This window comes from Passer montanus, unplaced genomic scaffold (assembly GCF_014805655.1).
Source record: "Passer montanus isolate IOZ18808 unplaced genomic scaffold, ASM1480565v1 scaffold10, whole genome shotgun sequence".
NCBI classification, from domain to species: domain Eukaryota; kingdom Metazoa; phylum Chordata; class Aves; order Passeriformes; family Passeridae; genus Passer; species Passer montanus.
The window spans coordinates 18,832,948-18,850,100 of NW_024356505.1; the positions used below are offsets into that span (position 1 = coordinate 18,832,948).

The 17,153-nt window shown below is 38.5% G+C and overlaps 1 protein-coding gene across 2 annotated transcripts in view; it reads right to left on the reverse strand.

Moving 5' to 3' along the window:
• The window catches only part of GLCCI1 (glucocorticoid induced 1), a 52,391-nt gene that overhangs the window by 11,326 nt on the left and 23,912 nt on the right, over nucleotides 1–17,153 (reverse strand). Inside the window, exons 3-5 of one of the 2 annotated variants that reach the window (XM_039708331.1) lie at nucleotides 13,069–13,155; nucleotides 4,991–5,104; nucleotides 2,822–2,974 (exon numbers count right to left, since the gene is read on the reverse strand). In XM_039708331.1, the coding sequence (XP_039564265.1) occupies nucleotides 2,822–2,974; nucleotides 4,991–5,104; nucleotides 13,069–13,155 (354 nt within the window). Of the gene's footprint in view, nucleotides 1–2,821; nucleotides 2,975–4,990; nucleotides 5,108–13,068; nucleotides 13,156–17,153 lie in introns of both variants that reach the window. The other variant, XM_039708323.1, reaches the window with a different exon arrangement.

Consider the following 17,153-nt stretch of genomic DNA (forward strand, 5'->3'; position numbering starts at 1 on the left):
AGAAAAGTGCTTCTTCTTGCTGGCATCAGTGAAGCCATCAATGCACTAGACAAGGTGCAAGTACAAAAACCATAATGTATCCTAGGAAGGAACATTTAGGAAAAAAACAGTTTTCAGATAAAGTCTATGAAGAGTTAAGTAAGGATCCTCTGCATCTGTGCAAAATAAAAGAAGTCATTTTATTAAGGGATTCAGTTTCCAGATAGGTATGTAAAACCACCTTGCCATCTCCTTCCAGAAGCAACAGAAATTGTGTGTGACAGTCCATCAGAATTTTTTTATTTTTAATTACTTCTGTATACTTGATAGTTCTGGTAGAATGTTTTTCATAACAGAAGGCCTATGAATATGTCTGTGTTCTGCTACAGGGCACTTTTCATAATTTTCACTATTGTATTCCAGAGGAGGGAACACCTCTTATCCCCTAATCCCTACAAAAAGTCCATCACCTTATTGTACCTCAGTCTCCAATGATGGTGTTCTGGAATCACAATGGGACAAAGAACAAAAGCCTGCAACAAATTCACAAAAAGCTGATTCCATCTTGCAAGTTATGGTGAGAACAGAGACACCCCATCACACCTTGTCCGAGTTAATCAGCAAGTTATAAAAGAAGGAAAATATATCCAAGAATTTTGAATAAATGCATTAGAACATTAATTAAAAGTTTATTAACAAGTTAGAGGTGAATGAGGTGATTAAAGAAGTGGCTCAAAAAGGACAAATTCATTTTATGAATGCAAAAAGGAAACACCTTCAGCAAAGCAAGATGAATGTGAAAAAACAGTTATGGCTAAACTGCAAATAATGAAATTTTGTTAGTATTTTGACCACTATGCAACCTCTCTAAACCTCATAGTCGATTGGATTTTTAAAAGGTAATGACACAAAGACATTACTAATCCTCAACTATCTTCATGAAATACTAAAATAAGTGGACAACACAAGAGTGGTTGGGTTATTTTTGCTTTTGTAACTACAATTTTAACCATCATTAAGATATTAAAACAAAGTTTAAAAAAATGTTTCAGAGAAGTAACAGAACTAAATCAGCATGAGTAAAGACAGAAGATGTACTCCAAAGCAACAAACTATCTTTGACTGTGCTTTTAAAATAGTTTCTAAAAATACAAAATGTTACAGTGAGAAAGAATGTCAGAAAAACTGAAAGAAAAACAGGTTCACTAGAGTTTGGCTTCCTATGGTTTGTCTTTTGTCCAGTGATTCCTAACCTTTAACCCAGCTGCCCCCAGTCCCCCAGGCTAAATTGTTGTATTAGGAGAAAGTTCACTGGCCATAAGATTTGAGTAAATTATGATCTTGTTATGATCTTCCATAAGCAAACTGAGATCTTGTAATCTCATAGACAGTGCTAGCAGTCCCACAAGACCAGAGTTCACAGAAATTAACAGTTACATAGCAGGAAACAACCCTCTGCCCACAAAGATGGACTTGACTTCAAGGGCAATGTGTGATTTATGACTTTCCTTTGTGTCTGAAGCTCTTGCCAGCTGAATGTTTGGAGGAAGGGTTCACTATGGCCTTGGTTGCGTAAACTCCGAGCACCTCTGGCCCAAAGCCAACAATGCACTTAAGTATGTGCTTAACTGTTTTACTGGATCACAGTCAGTACATTCAGTAACACAGGAGAGCTCTGCATCCCAAGCAGTAAGCTGTTAAAACCCAAGGACAGCATTTACAAGGATGATTTGTCTGATAGATAAATGAAATATCTTCCAACTGCAGGAGATTACAACCCTAGCCATAGCAACATCAACGGTGGCACTACAATACACACTTTTTTGTACTTTTTGGAGATGCTGCAACAAGGCTTGTTGAGCTGGGCATTCAGGCTGCATGTTTGATTTTTTTTTCCTTATCCCCGTGGCACAAAACACACCTCTCCTAAAGGATAAGACAGCCTTAGGAAAGAAAACTTAGCATAGAACTACTACTACATTCTTAAGACTGCTTTGTCCACACAACTAGGGGTCTGGAGAAGCCAAGACTACTCCAAAAAATTTTAAGTTTACTAATGATATGAAGAACTGCAAATATGTAAGGTTGCAGAATCTTAAACCTCTGATAGAATTTTTATAGCTTGACTTGTATACTGAATTGCTATTATATGACCATTCATGAGAAAAGCATCTACAACTTGGAGAAGATTAGAAAAAAACAACATGGAGTACTTTATTCCACAGCAGAAAATTTTCACTGGCTGTTTAGGAAACAGTGGATGTAAACGAAGTATTCCACATTTTCAGTATCATCAAATTCCTCAATGAGAAGTCCAATGCTCCAAAGCAAAGCTGCCCCATTTGTCAGTATTTCCCATACAGAGATCTCGCATGACAGATCATAGAGGTTTCATGGCAGCAAAATGGTCCATATTCAGTTCATGGGAAAAAAAGCATTAAAATCAAAAAGGAGAGCATAGCACTGGAAACTTATATCTTGCTCAAGAAAAAGAGTGCAAAATGAAGCAAATATAACAACCTCCTGATCTCTCATTACTTATTACTGCAGCCTAAAGTGTCTGAATGTTCTAACACTTGTATCTCTCACAAAAACTTGCAAGTTCTCTACAGAAAGGGCATTCTAAACAAAGTAGGTTTGGCCAGAAACCCTTTAAAAATAAAAAAGAAAACACAAAAACCCACCATGCTAAAACACTGAAACAAAGTTTTCAAACAAACAGTTCTTTGAAGAAAATTATTTGTAATTTCAGCCACAACAAAGGTTCTTCAAGAAGAAGGTTTTCCCTGTGTGTATACATCACAAAGAGATAACAACCACCAACATGTTACTATACGCTTACCTTGGATACCTCTTCTTTTCCACTGTTCTCCTTAATGAATACTTTTTCCAGTTCAGGGCTTATTCCTTCTACATTACACGGCACACGTGAAGCAGTTGATTTTGGCACTGAAATGCTTGACAGTGGCATAGGGACAGATCTGGAAATACAAGCCTAGAAGGTAGACAGCAACATAATTTAAAGATGGAAAACCAAATAAAGGCAGAAGTCTGAGACCAAAACTAAAAGCATTACTAAGGAAGGTGTGTATTAATTTTACCATCTAGAAGATCATCTTTACTTGGTGAATTTAAATAAAAACAAATGCAGAAATCAAAAGCCAATAAAATCATCTCTGCTTAACTCAAAGAAAAACTATATAATCAAAGCACTCTATGACTTCACTTGGTAGTAAGTAGACAGGTGTAAGTCTGTGCGTCTGGAAAGCACAAAGGTTTACACTGCAGGGGTATGGGGAGTGCATGGGGCCCTGATGCTGACTGGGATCCAAGAGGCATTTCATAACATTCCTGAAGCTTAATGACTCAACCAAAATATTCACTTAATATACTTTTACTCTCTTTTGGTTGGTTTTAGTGAATGCAAAATAAAACATTCATTCTGAACCTTTAATTTCATTAGCTTACACCTTTTCAGAGCTTTATGTCAAAGGCCTTAAGAGAAATCATCTTGAGTTTAAGAAACAAGCATCTAAGGAAGTACAAATATGATTTTCAGAAAACCCTCTTGAGTGGAACTTTGTTACCAACAGGAAACATTCCCAAGAGTGCACACATGTCTTGCACAGTCAATCTTAAAACCTTCACCTTGGCTACACTGACAGCCATGAACAGTCTCATATGTCAATCAACATGTTCTCCTCCTCACAGAATCACAGGATGTTTAAGACAAAATGTAAACATTTTTTGAGTTCTTATCAAGTGAATCTTGCACAACATGCAGCTCCCAAGGTGCAAGTCATTTGCCTGCAAGCATTCTCTGACTGCCAGAACACAGAGCCTGCAGAATGGCTTTATCAGAGAGCATCTTCCTGAGAAACCAAAATGTCACATGAGCAATGACAAAGTGAGCTCCAAGCACTAAACAAAGTTTCTTCACAGCATATGTCCTAGGTGGGTTTCAATCCATGTCAAAGACTGCCTGCTATGTGACTATAATGGCACAGGTACTTGCAACAGCTTACTTTGAGATGTAAAGTAAAATCCATTTCTATGCCAAATGTAGCAGGCTCCTTTGTTATAAAGGCTAACAGGCTCAGGAAGAGCATCAAATTCCAAGAGTCTTCATGCATTAGGATTTGACCACAAGATTTTATCCATACAGAAGGTATGTAAGGAATAAGCCCTCACAGCTCAACCAGCTACTGTAACTAGCTGCTATAGAACACCAGGTAGTTATAAAGGTACTCGGGTAATACCATTATAAAGCCAAAATTTCAAATGTTCAAAGAGTGGCCTGTTAGTAACAGGGAGTCCAAGTTAAGGATCTACTATAGGTAAAATTTAATCAAGACTCAAATATCTGCACTCTCAAATAAGCCATGGTTAAATGCTTTCTACAAGTGCCTTAAGATTTATGAAGATATTGGCTGAACCTCACCGGAGCTTTAGAACTTCAATGGGGTTTCAATTTTGCTGACAGGTTGTAGTGACTAGATCATGACTTCTTTGGGGTATCCTCCACTGCACCTTGCTTTGGTACTTTCTTTTTCCTTTTTTTTTTTTTTTTTAACTAGCCCAGATGGAATTAGGCTGCAAAACTGATAAGTAAATACTTTCAGAGGAGCTCTGAAAGTTTACCACAAAAAAATGGAATTAGGTAGGTTGCAAAACTGATAAGTAAATACTTTCCAGAGGAGCTCTGAAAGTTTACCACAAAAAAATTAGTCTTGGAGGCAAGTATGCATCCCTGGAAGCACAGCCTTATCTGGCCATGCCCGTAACTTTTACAGCATTGTAATATATTTCAGTTGCTATCTTGGTGCAACCCTTCTTTTATTATATGACGACCAACAGATAAACTCCAGTGAAGGCACAGCAGTATCAGACTGTTAGGCATTTGATGTACCACACAAGAGAACAAACACAAGACAGATGGGAAGGCTCAGCAGGCTATTCAGCCAACCCTGATAAGGTGGGAGGCTGTTAATATAAGGAGCTGCCCACTTACCTGAGTCTGACTGATTGCTATATGGTTGCCATGGAGAGGTGAGTGACGTTCCTTCTCTTTGCTGTGACGACTGCTCTGCTTACTGCGCTGCAGCTGCTGCCTCAGTTTGGCAATCTGCTGGAGAGAAGTTCAGGCGACGTGAGAATGAGTTATCGAATGGGTAACTGCTCAAATCTTCACATATGAAGTGAATCACGGACATTTTAATCCTCTTTGGAGGATTTTACAGGCATATAGGATTGCCTTTCCTTGAAGTATGAGCATTAAAGCTTCTTTCTGCTTATCAGATACTTACTCCAAAGTATCTGCCCTATTCACCAGCCCAAATATGACAACAGGCTCAGCTTATTTTTTGTATTTCCTCATTTACACACAAGCACTGTAATATCTGATGCAAATATAAGTAGTCAGAATTACAATTTGTAGCATCTTCTAATCTGTAACTGGTTTAAACTGGGAACATTGAAGCCTACCATTTAATTTGTTTGATCTTAAACCAAAACGAAAGTTTTTCGTGACAATTCATCATAAATTAACCTTCACAAACAACTGTCACTCGGAATGCACTGTTAATCACAGAGAACTTACTAATACATTTAAGAGCACTTCCCTGCAGGCAATATTACAACAGCTTCCTTCAGGCAGATGGAATTATCTTTCCTGCTGTCTGCTGCAAAGATGTCTAATCAAAAGTTACATTTTAAATGTCAAATGCAACTAAAGCCATTATCCATTTGACCTGTTCCTTAACAAGAAACCAAATAGGGATTCCTCTACTTTTTTATTCCTCCTGGGAAACTTCTACATGAAAGAGAGTACTTACCTCTATAAACATTGTCTCAGAAGTTTAGACTGTGTGCAAATTCACACAACAGGTACAGACACTTCCTTAAAACTGGATAATTTGTTCCCTTAGGCTCAAATCCCACTGTTCCTCATGCTCAGCACACTGAAATATAAGGCCATGCATGGCCTCATTTCATTTTTAACTCAGCTAGAGATACAATTTTTAAAAACCTGAAGGGCAAGTGAGGAGAATAAATGCACATGGAATTCATACATCAGCTGGAAACTAACCTCTCTGAGTGACAACTCACAAGTACATGCACTCTGTGGTTATTTCCATGTAGTTAAATATATCACTGGTACTCTTGCAAAGCAACTCCATGTCAGAGAATCACTTCACATCACTCTTCACAGTGTCAGAGATGACAGTGCTTGGTGAAGAGGTTTGGATGGAGCTCTGCTGCAGGCTGTGAACTCTTCTTTGTGCTGTCTCTGGTAGCACTCATAGAAGAGCAATCTATCTTTAAGGCTTCATATCAAGTTTTGCCACAGCTCATTACCCATATTTAGAGAACTGCTACTCAGAAATGGCTGAATACTTTGATCTCTAAACAACAGACAAACAGTTCAAGAGTTCCAAAAGGGTCTGTGTGTTGAATATATCCAGAAAAACAGAGCCCTAATACAACCACATTAGTTACACAGAGGAGCTACATTTAGAGAACGGAGACACTAAACTCTTGATCAAAGGTGCAACTCGAGCACCAGGTTGCAAGAAACTTGAAGTCTGAAGAGGTATTTCATCTCCAAAAAAAAAAGAAATCCATTCGTCCAGAAATTTCCCGTTCTCCTTGTAGGAGTAACAGCAGTTAGGAAATCTAACTCCATAGATGAATAAAACATGCAAGTAACTACTCTGGTAAATATACACACATTACAAATATTTGTGTCTTACATCAGAATGTTGAAGAATGGGGAGAACTGAGAAATAATCTTCATCTTCCCCTTTAAAAACAGGAGAGGAGAAAAATGATGCCCAACTCAGAAGACAGCTGTGGACAGAGATGGCTGGCTACAAGAATAATCAGAAAGCAAGGAGAGTGCTGTATATAAATCTATCATTTCCACTGCCTCTCCTTGATTCTGTGCACTTCCTCCTAAGTCAAAAAGTTACATACACTACTTTGTTTAATCTAAATGAAATACAGTTTCTGAGCTTTCTTCCAGAGCACACTGTGAAAAGAAAATATCTACACAATACCACCTCAGAGATATGACTGATTTCTGTTACAAATAAGCTTGCAAATCTTTGACAACATAGCCTCTCACTGTAAAATTTGGATAGTGAAAACTCTAAATGGGAGAGTGTTGATAGGCTGGTATGTCTCTAGGCTAGCCAGAAACCTTGAAGCTCTGATGTTGTGAAAGGAATCAATGGATCCCTGGAATTTAAGGCTCTCTCAGCCACCTCAAGAGTATGTGTATTTTGGCAGTCAGTAGGTTCTTGACACTAACAAAGAAAAGAGTGCTGGGGTCACTGAGGAGAAACAGAAGATAGGAAATTGTTGATTTGACTCTGTATCTGGAGCTGATACAATCTCTTAAGCCAAACAAGCAATGCAGTGTAGAAACAGATGTGCCTTCTTAGATCATATGTCCTTAGCCCTGAACTTGCAGGACCCTAGCTGTCCATGATAAGGTAGTTACTGTTGGACAAGAAAACAAGAAAGTAACAATGGGCATATAAAAAGGAATCTGCCATTTCCTGTTTATCCTGCAGACCTGGGAGACAGAGGCTTGCTGGCACAGACAACCACAAGCTGGCAGCGTCAACGAGTACACCAAATCTGCTGAACTGAACGATGCTCCATCTCTTCACCAAGGGGGGCCCACAGTGATTCTACCACTTGCTAATCCTGAAATTGCAATAGCTTTTCTTCTTCTACAAGATTATCTTCTAATTACCAATTATTTTCTATTTCAAGCTGAAATAAAGCCACTGCTACTAACAGAAATAGACAGCTGTGCTAGCTTCCTCCAAGTTTATCTACACCTTCTTCTCAGGCAGCAGAGAAGCACCATCAGAGCACCAAACATAAGCAAAATTATCTACAGCATATTCTTGCAAAACAAATATAATTCATGAAGTAAGAAAAGAGTCTGAAACATATGCCTTGATGGCACCTGTTTTACCAGTTATCTCAGAGAAGCAGCAGATCTCATCTCCTGGGCACTCAACTGATGCAGCAAATATGAGCTAGGGAGTCTGCTGTGTAAAGAAAATGGTGCCAAGTGAGTGGTATCAGGAAAACTGGCATTTGAAGATCCAGTATTAGACCAGATCTGTGTGAAGAAAATAGCGACAAGGAAGTGGCAGGAAAGGAACCATGTGCTACACTGGGCAAACCAAAGGGCAGTAAGAAAACACTCCATTTTCACCAAGCAGCTGAGAACAGAAAGGGTTTGGGACACCACTTCCCCCACATGCCCAAGTACTGAGCATGAGTGTGAGTGGGATATACACAGTCATATGAAGGAACATGTGCAAATCATCATGAAAAGATCTAATCTGTATCCTAAAGCACCCACTTGTTCGAGATATTTAAGCCTTGGCCTTGCACATATGTGCACTTAGATCCGTAATGTGAATTATTTTTGTACACCAACTCAAATCTCTCTCTGCCTACCTAACTTGAAGAGGGCATAACACTATCATTAGAAAATACAGCTATTTTCTTAGAGGATATAGCTGAAAGTAAAACATATCTTTAAAAAAAAAATCAGGAATTCATCAAGGAGTAAACTCAATTTGAACACTACTTGCAATGTTCAAATGCCATTTGTTATCTAAAACTGTCTTGCCACATTTCAATGTGTAAACATATATGGTAGTAAATTTAAAAAAAATATTTTCATTCACATTTGGCAAGTACTCTCATGTGACTGCATGGAGGGGAAAAACACAGCACATATCTGCGCACGTTTCAACAAAAATTAAGAAAATTTTAGACTTTCCTCTTCCAAATGACTGTTCTCTGCAACACTGCTGATGCAGTGGAAAGATTCTTTTCTTCACCTATTTTAAAGTAATTTATAAAAATTCCCACCAACAAAAAACACTGAGAAAACAAAGAGCAGTGTATCAGAAACCTACACAAAGTCATTCAGGGCACAAAGTTTCAGTTTGGTCTTCATGGTTTAATGTCAGCCAAAGGTAAGATGACCATCCAGGATTATTGAACAAACAAATCAGGAAAACCCCCTGATATCTTTCTTGCTTGCTAAGTATTTCTATAGCTTGGAGCTGTATAACGAACATGAATTTTGTCTATGCCACTTGTGACATGCATACAGTCTAGCATACAGTCTAATATAACTAATGGCACAAAATTGAGAAACAACCAAATTAGGTCAGTTCTTTACAGCACTGGGATAATATTTAGATTATTTAATTTTAATTATGGTAATTTTTCCCTTTTGAAGGGACCTAGATGCAGACTAATATGAAGGAACCTGACACATCCCACCATATCTCTCAATTGCTCACTAATATTTACCAGTCAATAGGCTGTATTTCTACAGCTCAGCTACACAACATGGTAACTTCCCAAAGCTGATCCAGCCACAAACTCCTTGTTAATGAGTGAGCTCCATCTCATTCATTAAATGTTTGTTAATAAACTAGTTAACCAGTAGGTCAAAGAGCAAAACAAGCATTAGAAATTCCCCCTAAACCTTTGAATACAATCTTTCAATTGCTATATGAAAGCACATTAGGCATGCAAGCTCTCATATTCAATTCTCTTTTATTCCTAAGTCCTTTTCAAGTACTCTGTTAAAGCAAAAGGGACCTTCCAATGGGGGGCTGCTGCTGTCTGTGTAACAGATACAACACAGAGAGCTGCTTAAGGGAAGTGAAAAATCAGCTGTCTGAAATATGTCCTTAAAAACCTATACAAAGCGAAAACTACTAGTTTTAAATAAAGGGTTTTTCCCAGTTCTGGGTAAATTCCAGTTCAGGGTAAGCTGTAACTAAAACTGTCCCTGAAAAACATCAAGAGAATTTCAAATTAGTTATTCAGGTTGAAAAGGGAAAAAAATACGAGTGTCCAGTATAAAGACTGACAGCAATCTTTATGTCCCAGTCAAGACATGTAATGTTAAAGTAGCGTGTCATCATCTTAGACAAGTTAAGCTTAAGACTTAAAATCAAGAAGTAGAGCCCTTCAGAATAAACCAATTCTTTACAAGTAGATTTCATTATGAAATTATTAAAGGAAAGCTTATATTGAGAGGTAAGGACTTCTAAATTTCTAATAGACTCACAACAAGAAAGCAAATATATATCTATTTTAGTGCTAGACAGACTTAATCCTGACACACAGTTTTTCAATTAAGGGCAAAGTAAGTTTCACTAGCCAAACTGAAATCGTATTTGTAAGTGGTAATTCTGAATTAATTTGCTTGCTTGGGATGTCAAACCTATACACTTGCTTTTTGTTTTTATGATGTAGCTCATTTAAAAAGAGCTACCAGTTGCATTAAATAAATTTATTTAATTTTAATAGTACTCAAATTAACCAAGGAAAAAACTATTTTTTTAACTTAAACAGTCTTATTTTATCAAAACCAGTAACTATCATACAAGTGTTTAGCTAGTTTACACTACCAACATATTTTAAAAAATGCTAGAAATCATTGCATTACTTTCTGAAGCAAGAAAACATGAATACAAATTGCTAAAACAAGACATAGAAACTGCCATCAGCTATCTACTTGCTTACTGTCAAATACTGCAGAAAACAATTCAAAATTCTGAGCAGAACAATGTTACCTACACTACACATAAGAAATGCAGTTACCCAGGAGAAGGTGATATTTTTATTTCCATTACTTATGCTCTTGCTTTCAGTTGCCCATAGCTTTCTCAAATGTCTACCATGCAACATTCTGCTCTATATCTCCTTCCCATCAGAGACTTCAGTAAAAGTGTTAGGGCTGTTTAAGAATGTGATTTAAAATGAAAAAGAGGGTGGAAGAGATTTTACCATTTTATGTGCCAAGGCACATTACTTTAAGCTTTTTACCTGCATGGTTCTGTTTTCCACTGTTTTGGATGAAAAAGCCAAACATTTGCCTGAGACTCCTTTATGCTGTGAATGTGCTCCTCTAGTCCTTTGGAAGAATCTTTACATTAGGTGAAGCTTTGGCAAAAAATTCAGTTTGGACATGTTCAAGAAAGATATCTGGAAGTGGCAGCTGCACTTGTTAACAATTCTGTCTCTTGTGGGCTTTACAGTCTGAATAGAACCACCCCAGGGAATTTCTCCTTCCAGGAACTACAGATTAATGTGGCATAAAGAAACTGAGTGTACAGATACTGCTGGTATTGAACAAACACTTAACATCCACCACACAGACTGACACTGAGGGAAAGGAAAAAGAAGAAGCCAAACAATGGATAGCCAGAACTAACAAGGAGGTGGAAGTTAACAGAGTAAGAGCTCAAATAGGGTAGCTGAATAGTGGCTGGATGATGCAGGAAGTATGACATGGGTTATGAACCCAAGGAACTAGAAAAGGTAAGAAAACTGGCCTGAGTAGCTGGAGAAAGGAAAACAGAGGAAGGGGAAGAACTGTATGCTGAAGAAGACAAGGGTAGGTTTTGGGGTGAACAGCCATTACAAAGTTTGGATAGAAACAACTCTCTTCCACAGAACCTATTTTGTCTATTAAGGCATTCTAGAAAAAAAAAAAAAAAAAAAAAGGAACTGTGAAACACACTGGCCACACACTTCTTATCTTTCTCTTTCTCTTGTGGTCAGTACAGCAAGAGGGTGGCAACCCAGCACAATGGCTCACAGTTATCAAATGGCAGAGACTTGCTTACATGCTGAAGGGTTTACTATCACTGACAGCCACAGGCCTGTGGTGAAGAAGAGCTGCTTGTTGCACAACTTGATAGGAAACTGCCAGAGTATGAAGGATAGTCTCTCAGTAAAAGCAAGGAAACATTATCCTAGAGAAACAGATGCTACTCCTGTCCATATTACAATTTCTTTGTGCTGGTAGGTAAGGTTTAAGCCAAAACTTTTCAGACACAAAACTCCTTCCGCACTTATTTCTGGTCACTTTATCTGTGATTCCAAATGCTTCCTCACAGCTGCAGATGAAGTCATTCAGGCAATTGAAGGCCCATGTGTCAATACATCAAGGTTTCATGAGATGTATTCGGTGAAATGGGAACAGAAAACCCTCTTTTGATCAACCTGTCTTTGGCCCAGGACCTCACTTTCGAAAAAGAGGTTATTACCACCAATGGATTGCAAGATTATTCCTTATTTGTCAAATGTGATTTTAAAATTTGAGTAATTAAACTTGCATCACTCCTTCTGACAATTATTCTATCAATGGCTGTCCAGAAGAAGAATGTATACTGCCTTTTAACTTCTTCTCCTTAGATAACCTATACATTCCTTCTCATTTTTGAATGCCCTATTCAACAGGGAGTCAGGAAAGAGAATGCAAGAAGCCCAGAGTATGAGGGAAAAATTTCGCCTCATGGGAACATGCTGCAAGACTCATTTTTCTAAAAGAAAAGTGCAGTTCTTGAAGAGAGCATACATTCTTCCTGACAGGGGCATGAGGCTGAATGTAGCCCCTTATTAAGTTCTGGACAGATTTAGTTACTCAAACTCTGGACAAAATGGAGGTTACTGGGACAAAAACTGAGATACTGTCATTTCAGCTGAGCTGGAGACCATTTTACTGTATCGACTTGCTCATTATGCAAATCCACTTTCTGTAGGTTCTTTCTAGTTGCAATTATAGTCTACAGCAAAATATTTATGATTAAAGAGCATTTCAAGTACTTATACCATTACTGTATCAATACTTTTTTCTGGAAGTGGTGTCCTCTCCATCTCCAGCCTAAAATCTGAACAACATTTCTGACCAAGGATATGTGAACATACCACCTGACACTTTGCCTCTTCCAAGAGAGCAGTGTTAAAGGTCAGAAAACTAACATAACACTGAACAGAAAGCAACAAGAAGCTGGCTCCTCACTTTGGCCACTCTTTCACAACCAATACTTCACAGTATGCAGGGAGGAAGTCCAACAAGCAAAAAATAACAATCACTCTTCAAACAACTCTCAGACCGGGGGTAAACCTGTTTCAAAAGCAAAAGAGGAGAGGGAAAGGGTGCAGCTTCCTGGACTCCAGATAGGGTTTAAAAAATGTCTTTGGCTTATCAAAACTTGAAGGGCTCCACTGTGCAAAACTTCTCACCTCTTTCAGCTGATCAGCACTTCCCCACGACGCCGAGCGCTGATGTGATCTCTTTTCTGCTCCCTCTTCGGCCCAACAGCTGGGTGTCTACAAGGGAAAAAAAAGAAGAAAATATGTTGTACTGAGTTCTCCAGGTGAGAAAAACCTCTGGCACACATTACTGCTTTACTCTTTAGGCAGTGTCAGAGTTATGTGAATAAATTTTAGAATCTAATACGCAGCACTAATAATCTCAATAAATAAAAAGCAACACAGAAAAAAAAAGTTTCTCATTTACAAAGGATGGGAAGAGTGCACATTACTGAAGAAGGAATCAAAGGCCTGACAAAAAACGTCACCTGGATGCTCCCACTGTGCTTTGGCATCCATGTCTACATTTCACTTAGCAGACAGTTTAAAAAACCACACCATTAAAAAAAACTGTAGAACAAACTCAAGCCTGTCTTCCTCAACCACTGGACCACAAAACCAATCCCTTCTCCTAACTCTAACTTGATAGGAGTTTTATACACCATTTATTATTTTTGGCACCAACTTACATGAGCAGCACAGTGACAAGCAGGCCTTTTCCAACCATATCTCAAAGCCTGTAAGTCTAGTGACTGTCCTTAGATGTAGGAGTTAAAATTAAACCCCAAAGACTGAGAAGCATCAGAAAGCCCAAACTCTCAACCACTATGCTTACTTGCCACAAGGCTATCATGAAAATTGAGGTTATCCACCAGAATTCCTGAACAAGAGAGTCACAGGAACAATGAAAACATGTAAAATTCAGGAAGAGTTTGACATATGAACTATATAATCTCAGTGCTCTTAAGCACATAAATATAAATCTGCTTATGTTGGGATTTTTTTCCCCAACAACTCCTACTAGTATTAGCTGACTCTTCCCCAGTAAGCACACAAGAAATAAAACTGTACCACTGAAAATAACAATTTGCCCATAGGGTTTTTAAGGGAGGGGACCACTGCTGACACTTCTTCTAGGGAGACAAAACCCCAGCCCACAAGACAAATAGGATCTGGGATCCACATGCCTGTGGGACTTGTTCTCATGCATGGAAACCCTGCTCCTCCACAGCTTTCCTTACTCTTGCTTCCCATCTAGGATCTAGAAGCTTTTGCAGTACCCACATGGATCCCTGAGACTGTCTGGCCCAGGCAGGAGGCTGGGCACCACTCTGGAGAACACCATCAAACAACCCCTAGAGCTCCTCAGTGCCCTGCAAGGCGGCTGGGAGCAGCCCCCAGGGCCAGGCCACCCCAGGCCAGCCACGGCACCAAGCTCAGAACTGTAACTTCAGAGCATGGGCTGCACCTTCATAACCACCACACTGCCATGGGATTACACAGCCTACAGCCCAGCACCCACCTCATCTGTGCTAATATTGCATCTGCTCAGTCTCTGTGTGCACAGGCCTACATAACCCTCCTGTATTTTCTGCCACCCCTGCACTTTCCACAGTTTTGGTGGGGCTTTTTCTCTGTTATTTTTACACCACCAGTAATACTTCAACCAAAGGCCCAGCAAGCTGTGTGGGTGACTAGAAAGCCAAATGGAAAAAGTCAGTCTTGAAGTTTTTATTTCATGTCCCCAAAAAAGAAAAAAATAAGTCCCTATATGAAAAGTTAAGAGTTCTGTGTACTGACTACATGACTGTTGGGCATGGGGAAGAAATCAGAAGATAATGTGGTTATGAAAAAAAAAAATCAAATGTGAAATGTTAAAACAGCTACTTAAAACTATGTGAAAGACAAGGCAGTCCCTCAGCCAGGCAGCAGTTAACTCTCCTGACCCTAAGCAGAGCCTCTGCCACATGCATGTGCTACCTGTGCTGTGTGCATCTGCTTGCTCTGCATTTTAACAGAGCCACCTTCTAAATAATTACTTGGTTTTGCAGATTCATCTCCCTGAAATTTGTGTGGAAGACATTCTGTTGGGTTTAAGTGTTGGTTTTTTTTTATAAAAAACATTGAAGTAGCTTGCAGATTCCTACTGAACTAGTGAAAATGGGGAACATTTTTTTTACTTTTTTTAAAATCACAGGGTTTCACAATCTGTTACAATTTGCAATTTTAATTTCTCTTACAATATTTTACTATATCCCAAGTACAGCTGGAACCATATCCTCACACAACACCAGCAATAAAATGGAATTCCAAGAAAATTTATCTTCTAAAAAGTGTTTTCTGAATACAGCACTGCTCCACCATTTGGGGAACACCAGGATGAAGTAGAACTAGGCAGCTTGGGGGCTTAAATACTTACCTGTAGTGCAGAAGGATGTACCAGGGATCACTGTAAGCTCCTATCCTTTCAACTACAGCTTACTAAACTGAAAAGATACCAAGAATCTAAAAAGCCAAACTGACTTTCTCAATATAGAGAAGTAAACGGTTAAAAACCAAATATGTAGAACACACGAGCCCAACTGTATTTTAATAAACACAGATATTGATCCAGATAGCAAGGACAAAACACAACCTAAGATCAACCCCTGAAGACCTTCATCAACAACACCACTGACTGCTAGGAGAGACAGGTGGGAATCCTTATAGCGCAGAAGATCTACTCACAAATCAAAAATAAAAATCAGAAAATATCTATTCATGTAATACTAAATTTTGTACTTGTTCAAGAATGCTTTGACATTCTCTTCCAATCAAATAGCATCTCCCTTGAGACAAGGACTACATGGATGCTTTCAGCCCCAGGTAAACTGAGTCACGACACAACCTGCAGATATACACAGTATACAGGGGGCACACTATTTCTGATCCCCAGTTCTACCTGCAGTATTAGATCACAAACATTGTATGATGTCCCTAGCACAGTACTAAAGTCAGACAGTGTCACATTTATGTGCTATTTAGAGGCAAATTTAAAAAAGAAAAAGCTTTACAAAAATAATACATAAGGAGTTACTAGAATATTATTGCAAGATAGTCTTCTTCAAACCCTGGAAATTGCTGCTTGCAATATGTTGGAATCCACATTATATAAAGAATAATTTTGAGTTTGTAACAACAAATCTTTGTATTCAAGCAAAAGCTTTAAAAAAACAAACAGAAGCACCCCAGACTTGTTGTATTCAAACAGAAATTCTGATTTTCTAAGTTTAGCTTATGCATGAACACCTCATATCTCACTTAAATGCTGTCATTTAGATCACAAATAAGATGGGGGTGTGTAGCACCCACAATCTGTCACATTTCATGGAAGTTGTTTTCTCATCTTATTTACAACTTCCACAAAACAGGCTCATCAACAGAAGCCTTCATTTGAAGCTGCAAGTGTACTTCTGAAGTGTTAAATATATGAAAAAAAATATTAAATCCAGAATGTAATTCAGAATTGTATTAGAAGAAAAATTTCTGAATCACAAACAAAACCACAGCTGCTGTACTTCAAGTCAGAAGGAGAGTAAAAGTACCTCTCGTAGCAAGAGATGTCAGGCACTATCTCTGAAACTGGTAACATTTCAGAGCACCACAGAAGTGATGTGGTGAACTTCATGAAGAAGGAATAGTCTTGCAAGGCCACACTAAGAAACTAAGATTTTAGGGGGAGATCCTTGAAAACACTAGATAATGCATACTGTACCTACAGGACATGGATCCCTTGTTTTTAAGACATTAAGGTTCGTGGTCCATTTCAGCTGACACATGGGATAAGACATGCTCAGAATGCCACGTCTGTTTGCTCTCTTCAGTCTTCATGTAAATCACAATTACCACAGTTCTAACTCACCCAGCTTTGTGGAGATCAGCACTTCTTCCAACATATTTGGTAACCATGCCTTGCTTTTCCACCCATGCCAGGGACATACACCTACATTCTTTCCACTTAGATCAGAATGACTGCATAACATACCAACCTACCTAAACCTAAAATATGACTGTATAACCTTAAGTATCTCATATTTATTGCCATGCCTTCACTCCAATTACTACATCCAACCCACATTCTGGAATATCTACATAAGTCTATGCTTTACAGGGAAAGCAACATGTTTCTGAAGAACTTTCACATTCAAAAGAAACCCAATGGCAGAAAATAAAAACTGATGGGTTTTCAGGTATTT